The sequence below is a fragment of the Sprattus sprattus genome (assembly GCF_963457725.1).
Source record: "Sprattus sprattus genome assembly, chromosome: 2".
NCBI classification, from domain to species: domain Eukaryota; kingdom Metazoa; phylum Chordata; class Actinopteri; order Clupeiformes; family Clupeidae; genus Sprattus; species Sprattus sprattus.
The window spans coordinates 9,102,044-9,114,456 of record NC_137921.1 but is presented as its reverse complement, the minus strand read 5'-3'; the positions used below and the strand labels follow the sequence as shown (position 1 = coordinate 9,114,456).

Below are 12,413 nucleotides of genomic sequence, written 5' to 3'. Positions count from 1 at the left end.
TGCTGCTAGGTTACAGAAGGTGATGCTTTTTCGACTTCCTGTCCAGGAGACATTCTGATGTTGAAGTGCGGAAGTGTTGTAGTGCGGAAGAAACAACGACTGAACCATCTGAATAGAGCGTAATTATACCTGCTGAATTGCTAGCAATGTGGGAATGCTAGGGATACAGGCTTTAATAGGTGTAATACATGATAAATCCCTTCAAAAAGCTGTCCTTTGACAGATAATTTATTTCACAATCACAACACTACTCTGCATAAAAAGGGAGCCACATTACATACGCTACTGTTGTCATTCAAAATATGTACCCATCAAATCCTCTACATTCGACTAATAGTTTGTGTGTAACTCTGAATCGCAGCTTGGAAATACTCCTGTGTGTTCTTCAGAGGCTGAAAGACAATGATGAAGGCCTTTGGGATAAAGTAGCTGAGCATGATGCCGTACAAACAGCTCAGCTCAACCACAGCCTGGACCACCAGTACGTACTTGCTTTGGGATACCAAGCTGGCTGTGTAGTAAATGGCCCAGCTCAGATAAAACAGCAGCATGCTGAAAGTGATGGCTTTGGCCTCGTTGTAGTTCTTGGGCAGGTCTTTACCCATGTAGGAGAAACAGAAACAGAGGCCACTGAGAATACACATGAAAATATAACAAAACATTGGAGCGGCGATATATCTTAGAGAACAGAATAGTAACACCCGGTCTTTGAAGGAAGTTGTGTTTCTCTCTGGAATGGCCCGACTTGTTGCCATCCAGATTCCACAGAGCAAGAACTGGAGAAGCGACAACCCAGCCACTACCAGCCACTGACCACTGTACTTTACCCACAATGCATGTGCTTTGGGCAGGTGGGCGGCCATCTTGAAGACGCAAATTATCTGAAAAGAGCGGACGGTCAGGCAGGAGAGGCATACGCTGTAGAAGGAGGCAAAGGTCCAGTTCTGAAGTGCACAGCTAAGAGCTGACGGCTTGCCAAAGTAGAAAAAGGCGCTGAGGGCGGAAGCTGCCAGGGAGCCCAGCATCAGGAAGCACATATTGCCCCCTGATGACCGCACTACAGGTGTGGAGCTGTGAAACGCAAACAGCACCGCCACCGCCAGACACAGGACTATGAGGGAGGATGCGAAGAGTGAGAGGATAATGGACAAGGCGTCGGAGAAGTGAAGGTATTCCACAGATCGTTTCTGACAAGACGTGCTTCCAGGCTCGGACCACTCATCCTCATCACAGGCGAAACAGGAGTACAGGTCAGCTAGAGAAGAAACAACAGGTACACACGCTTAAAGGCACTGGGCAGCTTTCACATTTCAACATGTTTTCTCCTGTGCCCAAAGAAATATGTTCAGTACTGTGCAAAGGTTTAAGACATTTCTTTTAGACATTTCTTTTCTACTCTTATTAGCCTAAGTGTGTCAAAAGGAAATATCTTGCATATTGCATATAATCAAACACTCTTTTTGAAAATATGGAAGTATTCCAGTGAGACTTTTACAGTATAGGCTTTTAGAGAAAGAAAGTAACAAATTAACAGACCACATTACAGACTGAAAAACTAAAGGCCAGCTAAAACTAATCAGCTCTGTCACGAGTTGGGACCTCCGGGCCTCTAGAGGCCGCTAACTAGAGGCTTGTGGTGGGGTTGTGTGCACATGTGCTTTCTGTGTTTGTTATGCCTGTACATGTGCTTTTGTTGACTTCCTGTGTCTGTTTTCCTTTCATTGCTTCCACCTGTCTGTTTGTTAGTTAATTGGTCACATAACCAATTAAGTGTTGTATTTATACCGTATTTTCCGGACTATAAGGCGCACTTAAAAGCCTTTCATTTTATCAAAAACTGACAGTGCGCCTTATAATCCGGAGCGCTTTATATATGGATTAATTCTGGTTGCGCTCTGTACAAAATGTTTTAGTACGACTTTGGTAAACTACAAAGCTGCGCCGTTTGCAGCATTACGGCTACCGTATTTTAAATAAAACCTCAAACAGTACATTGCTTCTGACCACTGCTGGTCTATTTGCTGGTGACTCTGTGTTGGAAGTGCCTTCTCTACAGCTAGCTTGAAATGACAAGGGGCGCGGGGTACAGTTTACCCCTGGGTCTCCCTAATGGAACTTGTTAGGTTTGAATTTTCATCTGCTAAAGTAATAAATTAAGCCTTCATGGTCATAGGCAAACTCCTTATTCACATTTTTTGTCATTGTGAGTAACGTCTTACTTTCACCACTGATGTTATGCTAGGCTTAGGCAAGTTATCTCTGGTTAAAACTAGCTAACGTTAGCTATTCGCTAGCTAGCTAGACAGCTATCGTTATGGTGTTAATTATCTGACTGCATGTGTTTTTGCCAAACGTTCACGTCGTCATTTTAATCCATTAGCTACTAAAATGAGCACATCGATTGTTAAACCATTATTAAACTTAGCATTTTGATTGTTTAACAGCATTGGCAATGTTTGACACTGTGAGATAACTGTTATTGGGTTAACTGCGCCACCTAGTGGTGGCTTGTGTATTCAATGCTTTTGGGACCGGAACCTCATTCATGTAATGCAGTGACACGACTTTATACAGCAGTTCAGTAAACTCCATACTGTAGTTAATATTGCGACTCCGAGTGCCTTATTACTTGCAAACATGGTGTCAGAAGCTTGGGACAGTCAGTGACTTGCCTTATGTCACTACTGACGTGATTTTAAACTAAGTTTTATGGGCTGGATTCAAGGTTGCTAGAAAACGGACGTAACAGGCTAGTGCTAACCCAAAGATGACTACCATAACGAACACGATTCCGCCACCAGCAGAGATGAAACTCTCCGGCGACCTAGCAGCCAACTGGGATACGTTCAAGGAAGATTTCCAGGATTACATACTGGCATCTGGAATGAAGGATAAAGAGCAGCAGGCAGCAACACTGAGGAGGGTCATGGGCAGTGAATGTAAGCATATCTACAAGCACAATCTGCATTTAACTGTAGACCAGCAGAAAGACGTTCCTAGCATTCTGGATGCGTTAGGGGAGTATTTCAAGCCCGCGAAAAATGTTATATTCGAGCGTTTTGTCTTTGGAAGCCAGAAACAAGAAGACGGGGAAGGGATAGATGTATTTGTGACTAGGCTGCGAGAAAAGGCTGCTACTTGCAATTATGGAGTGCTTAAAGAAGAACTCATAAGAGACAGGATTGTCCTCGGAATAGCAGATGAAGGCACACGCCGCCGTCTTTTAAGGGAGAAAGACCTCACGCTAGCCTCAGCTGTTGATATGTGTCGTGCTGCAGAACTTACAGATGTGCGCATGAAGGCTCTGGCCCATAAAGCTGACGATACAATTCACGCAACTGACTATAGACAGCCTATGCGCAAATTCACAAAACCGCGAGTGAGAGAGGGTGAAAGAAACTGCAAGTATTGCGGACACCAGCACAAACCAGGGAGGGATGCCTGCCCTGCGTCTGGTAAGACATGTCGCTTCTGTGGGACACCCAATCACTTTGCTAGCGTCTGTATGAAAAAACAGCCGGGACAGTCTCGCTTAAATGCCGTGGACACTGTTGCTGACACTGTACATGATGATGATGAGGCAGAGGCATATTTATATATGACCTCAGCGACTTCCACAGACAGGACACAAGGAAAGAAGTGGTTTGTGAACCTAAAAATGAATGGTGTCAGGCAAAAGTGTCAGTTGGACTCTGGTGCCACTTGCAATGTTATGAGCCTCAAAGAAAAGATGAGGGTGGCACCAAAAGGGAAAATGGCACCAAGCCACACCAGACTGAAGCTATACTCAGGTGAAGTCATGACATCACTCGGACTGTTCAGTACACACTGCACAATAAAGGGACTTATTTACTCGTTAGCCTTTGAGATTGTGGATACAAACCAATACCCTCTGTTGTCTGGCTCAACGTGTGAACGCCTGGGTCTGATGCACTTCACTATACCTGAGGAGCTGCACAAAGTCGATTGCGTGTCTGCAGGGTCTCTAACTAAGCAACAGCTTATCGGCAGATATAATGAAGTTTTCACTGCACCCATTGAGTCACTCCCAGGTGAGGTGCACTTTGAGTTGGATGAGGCCATCACACCTGTCCAGTGCCCGCCACGCAATGTCCCAATAGCCCTCAAAGCAGCTGTGAAGGCGGAATTGGACAGACATGAAAGAGAGGGCCACCTAACCACGGTAATAGAGCCTACTGATTGGATAAGTAACATGGTGATTGTTAAGAAGCCTGATAAGATTCGAATCTGTATTGATCCAAGGCCACTAAACAAAGCGCTTAAAAGATCTCACTACATCATGCCTACACTGGATGATGTCCTTTACAACTGCCCAAGGCCCGCATATTCTCACTAGTGGATGCACGTGAGGCTTTCCTTCAATGCAAGCTTGACCGGGAGAGCAGCCTACTCACCACGTTCTGGACTCCGTGGGGCCGCAAGCGCTGGCTTAAACTTCCTTTTGGCATCTCTGTCTCGCCTGAAGTCTATCAGAGAAAACAACATGAGCTATTGGCTGGCCTAGATGGGGTGGAGCCAATTGCAGACGACATCCTGATTGTCGGCTGTGGTGACTCGGACGACGAGGCCAACAGGGACCACGACACAAAACTCCTCGCACTCATGGAGCGCTGCAAGGAAGTCAGTCTGAGGCTTAGTCTAAATGAGCTGCAATTTAAAGTTCGAGAGGTGCGCTTCCATGGCCACGTGCTTTCAGCGGAGGGCCTCAGGCCAGACCCCGAGAAGGTGAGGGCAGTTCAGGCCATGCCATCACCAGGTGACGTCAAAGGAGTACAGAGGTTTATAGGGTTTGTCACATACCTTTCCAAATTCATGCCACGCCTCTCTGAGGTGTGTGAACCATTGCGTCGTCTCATGGACAAGGAAGTGCCATGGCACTGGCTTCCAAAACATGATGTGGCAGTGGCTGAAATTAAGCGCTTAGTGTCGGCAGCTCCAGTTTTGAAATATTATGATGTCACCAAGCCAGTCACAGTGCAGAGTGACGCGAGCCAAAACGGTTTGGGATGCTGTCTTTTGCAAGATGGACAACCAGTGGCATTCGCCTCTCGGGCACTTACGCCAGCAGAGCGCAACTACGCTCAAATCGAAAAGGAGTGCCTGAGCATAGTCTTTGCCTGTCAACGATTTCATTATTACCTCTATGGCAGAGGTGATGTGACCGCAGAAACAGACCACAAACCACTCATTGCCATCTTTAACAAGCCTCTCCTCAGTGCTCCTAAGCGACTCCAAAGCATGCTGCTCACTCTTCAGGGCTACTGCCTGAATGTGGTATACAAACCTGGCCCAGAGATGTATCTAAGTGACACACTGAGCAGAGCCACGACACCCCCACACAGCTCAGACCAGCTTTACATACGGCAGTCAGTATGCTCTATAACACAGCAGGAACAACTGGAAGCTGAACTGATAGACCAAGCTGAATACCTCAATGTTACAAGCCAGCGTTTGGCCCAAATCAAACAATGCACAGAGACTGATGAGCACCTTCAACTTCTGACGGCAGCAGTTCTGGAGGGCTGGCCAGACCAGAGAGGAGAAACGGCCGTTGCTATCAGAGAATACTGGACTTTCAGGGATGAAATTAGCGTGCAAAATGGGGTACTTTTCAAAGGTGAGAGGGTCATCATTCCCAAGAAACTGCGTTCAGAAATGCTGCGCCGTATTCACTGGAGCCATATTGGTGCAGAGGCCTGCTACAGACAGGCTCGGCAGACACTCTTCTGGCCCAACATGCAAGGGGAAATCAAGGACTTTGTGGGCCAATGTGCTACATGCAATGAGTTTGCTCACAACCAGCAAAAAGAGACCATGATGTCACACCCACTTCCCAAGCGGCCTTGGCAGATCGTAAGCATGGACTTGTTTAACTATGCAGGGAAGGATTTCTTGCTTATCGTGGACCATTTCTCAGACTTTTGGGAAATAGAACACCTTCCTGACCTATCTGCAGAAACAACAATCAAAAGGTGCAAGGCCCAATTCGCCAGATATGGTCAACCTGATTGTGTTATCACAGACTGTGGCCCACAGTTCGACTGTGGCCTTTTCCGTCAGTTTGCCCAACACTGGGGATTCGAGCACATCACCTCATCCCCACGCCACCCAAAGGCGAATGGCAAGGCCGAATCGGCCGTGAAGATCGCAAAAAACATCTGCAAGCGTGCATCGACAGCCGGAGATGATGCATGGAGAGCCATCCTGCTCTGGAGAAACACACCGACAGTGGGCATGGATAGCAGCCCAGCACAGCGGCTCATGGCGCGCAGGCTTAAGACACCGCTACCAGTGACTGATGAATTACTTGAGCCATGTGTTATTCCAGATGTGAAAGAGAAAATTCAGTACAAAAGACAAGTTGCTAAACACTACTACGATAGATCTGCCAAAGACCTCCCAGAGCTACGGATTGGGCAGAGTGTCAGAATGAAGCCTCTTCCAGGTGATAGAACGGGACGATGGCGCCGCGGTATGTGTCTCCAGCAGGTGGCACCGCGCTCATATCTTGTCGAGATAGATGGCACCAGATACCGCCGCAATCGAATAGACCTGCGGCCAGCAGAGCCCATCCAACCTCAGGTCTATGTGCAGCCTGAAGGCATGGCCCCCAACAGCACGCCCAGCAGGGAAAGCACACCCCTTCAAGAGAACACACCAGTGCCCAATAGCACGTCGCGGAGCCCTACAACTCTGCAACCCACTCAGGCAGCTGACCAGGCGCATCTGAATCCCCCAGAGACTCCGGTGCAACCAGTTACCTACACAAGGAGTGGCAGGCTCGCCAAACCTCCAGAGAGACTCAACCTGTGAACTTTCACACACTACACTACACTACAAAAAACAGACAAGATGTTGTTGTGTTATGCTTATGCAAAGGTGTTATAGGGATAGTTAAAGCCCTGGTGAGTATTGAACATATAGCCTAAGTTTATTTCAGTGCCTTGGTTAGTATTAAGGTTTATCGCTGGGCTCAATTAGTAAACTGTTAAAAGGGGAGATGTTATTGGGTTAACTGCGCCACCTAGTGGTGGCTTGTGTATTCAATGCTTTTGGGACCGGAACCTCATTCATGTAATGCAGTGACACGACTTTATACAGCAGTTCAGTAAACTCCATACTGTAGTTAATATTGCGACTCCGAGTGCCTTATTACTTGCAAACAATAACTGACCTAGCAGCTACGCTAGGACACTGCCCTGTCAGCATAGTAATTTGCTATGGAGTAATGCTGGTAGAGTTGTTCTCTATCCATTAAATATGGAATGTATTTCACATGTAGAACCTATTTAGAATGGCTGACCTTAAAACGGCAGTGAAAGACAAACCAGGAGACAAACAGTAGGCTACCTCTGCATAGAGGAGGGGAAAGTGAGAGCAGCATGCTAACGTAATACTTATTAGCAGCGAGGCTAGCTAGCTACTATGTGTTTTTGCTTTATGTGCCTTATAGTTCGGAGTGCTTTATATATGGAAAAATATTGAAAATAGACTTTTCATTTACAGTGCGCCTTATAATCCAGTGCGCCCTATAGTGCAGAAAATACGGTACCCGGTTGTTTTTTGTGTTTGTCTCTGTGACTTACTCGTTTGTTTTCTGGTCATTACTGTCTTCTAGTGATGGGAAGTTCGGATCATTTTACCGACTCGAATCTTTGAATCTCGTTCAGTAAAATGAACGAATATTTTTTCGAGTCATTCGTTCATTTCAAGGGGGGGGGGGGGGGGGGGGGGTGCTACTCAACATTTTTAAATTTTATAGCCAATTCACTGGCGTAAATACGTCCACTACAAACATGTATCATATTTTCATGGAGGTTACTACATGTAAACCACCAGATACTAATTCCTGCATTCAAATAATATATTATGAAAGTTTGGATGAAATGGTCATTTATTATCACATACGCATTTAATTATCACGGCAAACAATTACGCTGCACTGAACTGTAAGTAAAGTTTTAAAAAGTTAAAATAACTAAACCTGTAATTATTTCTTGTGAACGAATATCATTCACGTCTTACTAAACATAGACACTCGAAAGTGAACGAGGTTAATAAGTCCTTTCTGTTTCCTCTTCTGAGCCTATGCAGGTTACGTGAAAAAATATCCAGAGCCCCGTATCCGAAGAAATGTGAAAAATGATCCAAATACTTGTATCCGGCAGATGACCTAATCGTTCACCTCCCGACCGTCTTTGGATCAACGTTTCGTTCATCTGCCGGATATCGGTCTATCGTTCAATGATTCGTTCTTTTGCCGGATATCAGTCTTTCGTTCAATGTTTCGTTCTTTTGCCAAACGTGTCTTTCGTTCAATGATTCGTTCTTTTGACAACCGTGTCTTTGGATCTATGATTCGTTCATCTGCCGGATATGGGTATTTCGTTCAAAGATTCGTTCTTTTGCCGGATATCGGTCTTTCGTTCAATGATTCGTTCTTTTGACAGCCGTGTCTTTGGATCTATGATTCGTTCATCTGCCGGATATGGATCGTTGGATCCTTTTCCACGTGACCTGCATAGACTCAGTACAGTCAGCTAGAGGAAACAGAAATGATTCGTTCTTTTTCCGACTGGGTCTCTCGGATACGGGTCTTTGGATCATTTTTACGTGACCTGCATTCAACAAATCATTTCTGTTTCCTTGGCTTAGCCAATGCAACAGTCCCAGTTGTCCCGATGCGCGGTCATGAACGAGAAAAAGAACGAATCTTTTTTTGAGAGGACTCGTTACTCTCGAGTCGTTGTAAGGATTCGTTCAAAATGAACGAATCGTTCACGAACGACACATCACTACTGTCTTCTCGCTTTCATGTTTCTTGTTTCAGGTGTCGAGTCTCTCAGGGCTCTCTAGTCTCTCATGTTTGCTAGTTCCAGTTTTATAGTCTAAGTCATAGTCTTTGTAAATCTCTTGTTTTTCCTAGTCTTGTTAAAATCAACTTCTCTGTTTTGGCTCTCTGTTTTTGACTATCCCCTGACATTTGGATTATCCCTTTTTGTGTAATTGGATTTTCCCTGTTTTGGAGAAGTGATTACAAGACAACCATTCCTGCAGGCATCTTGCTCCTGGGTCCTACTCCCTTCGTTAGCTCAGTGAGCAGCTCTCTGGACCAGAGAACCAGCGGCCACGGTTCGCTTCCTGAGCCTGGCCCTGACAAGCTCAGAACTGGTAGAGCTGTGGCAGGTGGTAAGTTCTGTGGAAAGTTCTCAGAAATGCTTGAAACAACCTACCTTAAAAACTGTACAAGTGCCCCTATAGGCAAATTGGTACCGTTTCAAAGACAAAGGGAGGAGCAACAAATATTGATTAGATTTAGTTATTAGTTATTGATTAGATTTAGTGCACTTATGTATTGTTATTTGATGAGTAAAGACTAGTCATGTAATTATGAATGAAAGCATTCTCACATTACAGCATCCAAAGTGCCGTGTGTCTGTATGTATTCATTGCCTCTGTGTATAATGTTATCAGCAGAGGAGGCTATTAGCCCAACTCATTTAGCGGTAAAATCTACATTAGTATTAGCCACTGACCAGCAGGGCATGAGGAAAATAAAGACCACCATGATGATGCTGTGCTGCCTGATTTCAGGCCGTATGCAACCATTCCCCACTAGTACTGGAATCATCTTAAAATGATTTTGAAATGGTCATATGAAGGACAGATAAACAAACCTGTCGCTCAAACTATTTGCCTAGGCGCTATGCAGTTCTGTGGTCCGAGTCAGACTACCCCATGATCATGTAAAAAAAGGTAAAACTTTCACAGCACAACATCGGAAAGTATAACTTCAGAAGATCGATTGCTAGTTTTCGACCCAAAATATCTTACTGGTGCTTTAAGGCACTGATGGCACAGGCCCAGCTGCACCTGTGGTGCGTCTATAGAGCGTTTGATCTAACTCTACCTGTGTGGTTAGAATACTGGTCACTCGGGCATTTCACACACGCAAAACAGCACTCTGCTAGACCATCCTGTTTTCGGACGTAGCCTGGCTTGCACTCCACAGAGCAGTTGGAGAACGGCACCTTAAAACCAAAAATCATATCACTGTCAATAACCTCAACCTCTTTATGAGAAAATCTACAAACAGTTTCATACATCAGCTAATATTTATGTATTTATTTCTGCAACTACTTTGATTGCATCTTGTTGAAAAAGTGAAATGATTTAAATTAAATCATTGATTGCACTCAGTTCAGGAACTGTACTTACAGAACCACTGCCATGCCAGTCAATTTGCTTGTCATCAATAGTGAAGTTAGTGTAAAGGTGACTGTGATACGTGCCAATCTCCTTGATCTCTGCAGGGGTATAGTTCATGTCCCAGAACATAATAGAGAAATGTCCTGGTGGGTCCAGGTTTTCGTCATAGGACACGTTTCTTTGGTTTAAAAGGAAATTCAAGGATTTGATCTCTTGAAGAAGCTGAAAGGAGAGAGGACACACACTTGATATTTTGTGGGCCGGACTGGGCACTTGCATTGGTAGTCAGAGGAACTGTGCCATAATACTTATATAATTATAACATTTACGACAAAATATGCATTCTTTAGAAAGTTCTTCATGAGACACCTTACCATGTAGGGGTAGACTGTGCGACTCTTATCACACCCTGAGTTGTTGCACTGTAGAGCGTTGTGCAGGGCCATGGCCATGGTGTACACAGCTGAGTAAATCGGGAAGGAGAAGGCTGGGTTTTCATTGATGATGTCCTCTGGGCTGACTGAGGAACAGTTATCACAAACCTGATTGCAGTAGCCTTCAGCTGTGTGAACAGAATAATTTCTGTGTCGCGACTGATAAATGAACTCATTGAAGCCAGGTAGATTTGTGACTGTGTTGGTCACGCCAATGACGGTGCCAATTTTCTGTAGGTCTTGTAGTTTGGGCAACACTTGGGTCATGGCCCAGGCATCACTGGCGATCCAGACTTTATTGTGAAAGCTGAGTCGTATAGCTGAGGTGATAATGTCCTCAGCAAACAGCTGCTCAATGAACAGAACGATGACTTTGATGTTGAGCATATCTATGTTCTTAAATACTTTCTTTATCTGTGACGTGTCAGCAAGTTGCTCATGGTATATACAGATGCCGGTGTTATGAATAAGGTCCAAGAACAGCTGAAAGCCATTCTCACTGTATGCAGTTTTGGAGCCAATGAAAGCCACCCAGTTCCAGCCAAAATGTTTTATTATGTGAATGATGAGTTCAATCTGACCTTTGTTACTTAGTAAAGTCCTGGCAAAAGATGGATACTTAAGTTTGTTGCTGAGGATGGAACTGGTGGCTCCATAGTTCACCTACAGATTAAAAATAGAGGAAATAGAAGGACTTAAGACAACATTTACTGTATGTTATTACACGTCCATTTTTTTTGTAAACAGCGAAGTAAACAATCGTCAGCAATTCATAGTAGAGTGATTTGTTTATCTTGCTGGGCATACAATGCGTCGTACAAACTGTCAGGCAATGGTGTAGATTGCAGGGCTTTACCTGGATAGCCCTGAAATCTACAAACCAATCAAGTAAAGGGAGATGCAGTCCTTGTAGGTGTAGATGTAGGTTATTTAGTGCACTCATATAATTACAGTTTGAAAACAAAACTAACAGGATCAAATGTATACAAAGTAATAACAAAAGCGTGAACCTTGGTAGACTTTCAGGTCTGAATCACAATGTGATTAATGTGTTAATATGCAAACAGTTGCTGAATATAATCAAAGACTAATAGTTACCATTGGGATGAGATCCATCATAAAGAGTGGAGCGAGGGTTATACTCTCGGTGCTACTGTAGGGACCGATGACCCCTATTACTTTAGGCAGGTGATGGTTGTAGTTTTCTCTGGCTTTAATGGAGGAATTATGGGAGAAGAACTGGAGGATGGCAGGGAAGTTGTGAGCATCAGAGCAGTAATCAAAGAGCTGGTAACCAAGGGTTACGTTAGGCAGGAGAGTGGTGGAGTTGTTGATCTCCTCAACCGCAAACATCATCACCTGGAACATCTGATAGCCTGGCAAAAAGAACGAATTCCTACGGAACAAAGAGAGTTTGTTAATTGAAATATTCAGTTACATTGTATCTCTCCACTCCATCTCTTAAATGTTCCATATGTACAGGGAAGTGACACAACAGCTCAAGTGATGTGGATAAGCTTTAAAACACACAGTATATAGCTTTAAGCCTAAAAAGTTATGGAGAAATTTCGAAAACTTACATTTCACACTTAACTGCCACAGGTCTAATTTGACCAAATGGTTCTCGCGGGTTGTGCAAAGGGAATAGACCACCTACCAGGTAGTCCCCATCAAGGTTAAATTCAGATGCCTTGCAATGGTTTTCCTTAATCAGGTGATGGAAAAGAGCCGTGAAAAGTACATGGAGGA

At 44.5% G+C, this 12,413-nt stretch overlaps 1 protein-coding gene across 1 annotated transcript; it reads right to left on the bottom strand.

Moving 5' to 3' along the window:
• Positions 1 to 320: 320 nt before the first annotated feature.
• LOC308380703 (taste receptor type 1 member 1-like) lies at positions 321 to 12,032 on the bottom strand (the record flags this gene model as incomplete). The annotated part of the gene is made up of 5 exons (XM_080858108.1): positions 321 to 1,255; positions 9,932 to 10,052; positions 10,240 to 10,452; positions 10,605 to 11,327; positions 11,763 to 12,032. 5 exons carry the CDS (start codon positions 12,030 to 12,032, stop codon positions 321 to 323), a joined length of 2,262 nt encoding a protein of 753 aa, XP_080714234.1.
• Between the last annotated feature and the right edge of the window lie 381 nt (positions 12,033 to 12,413).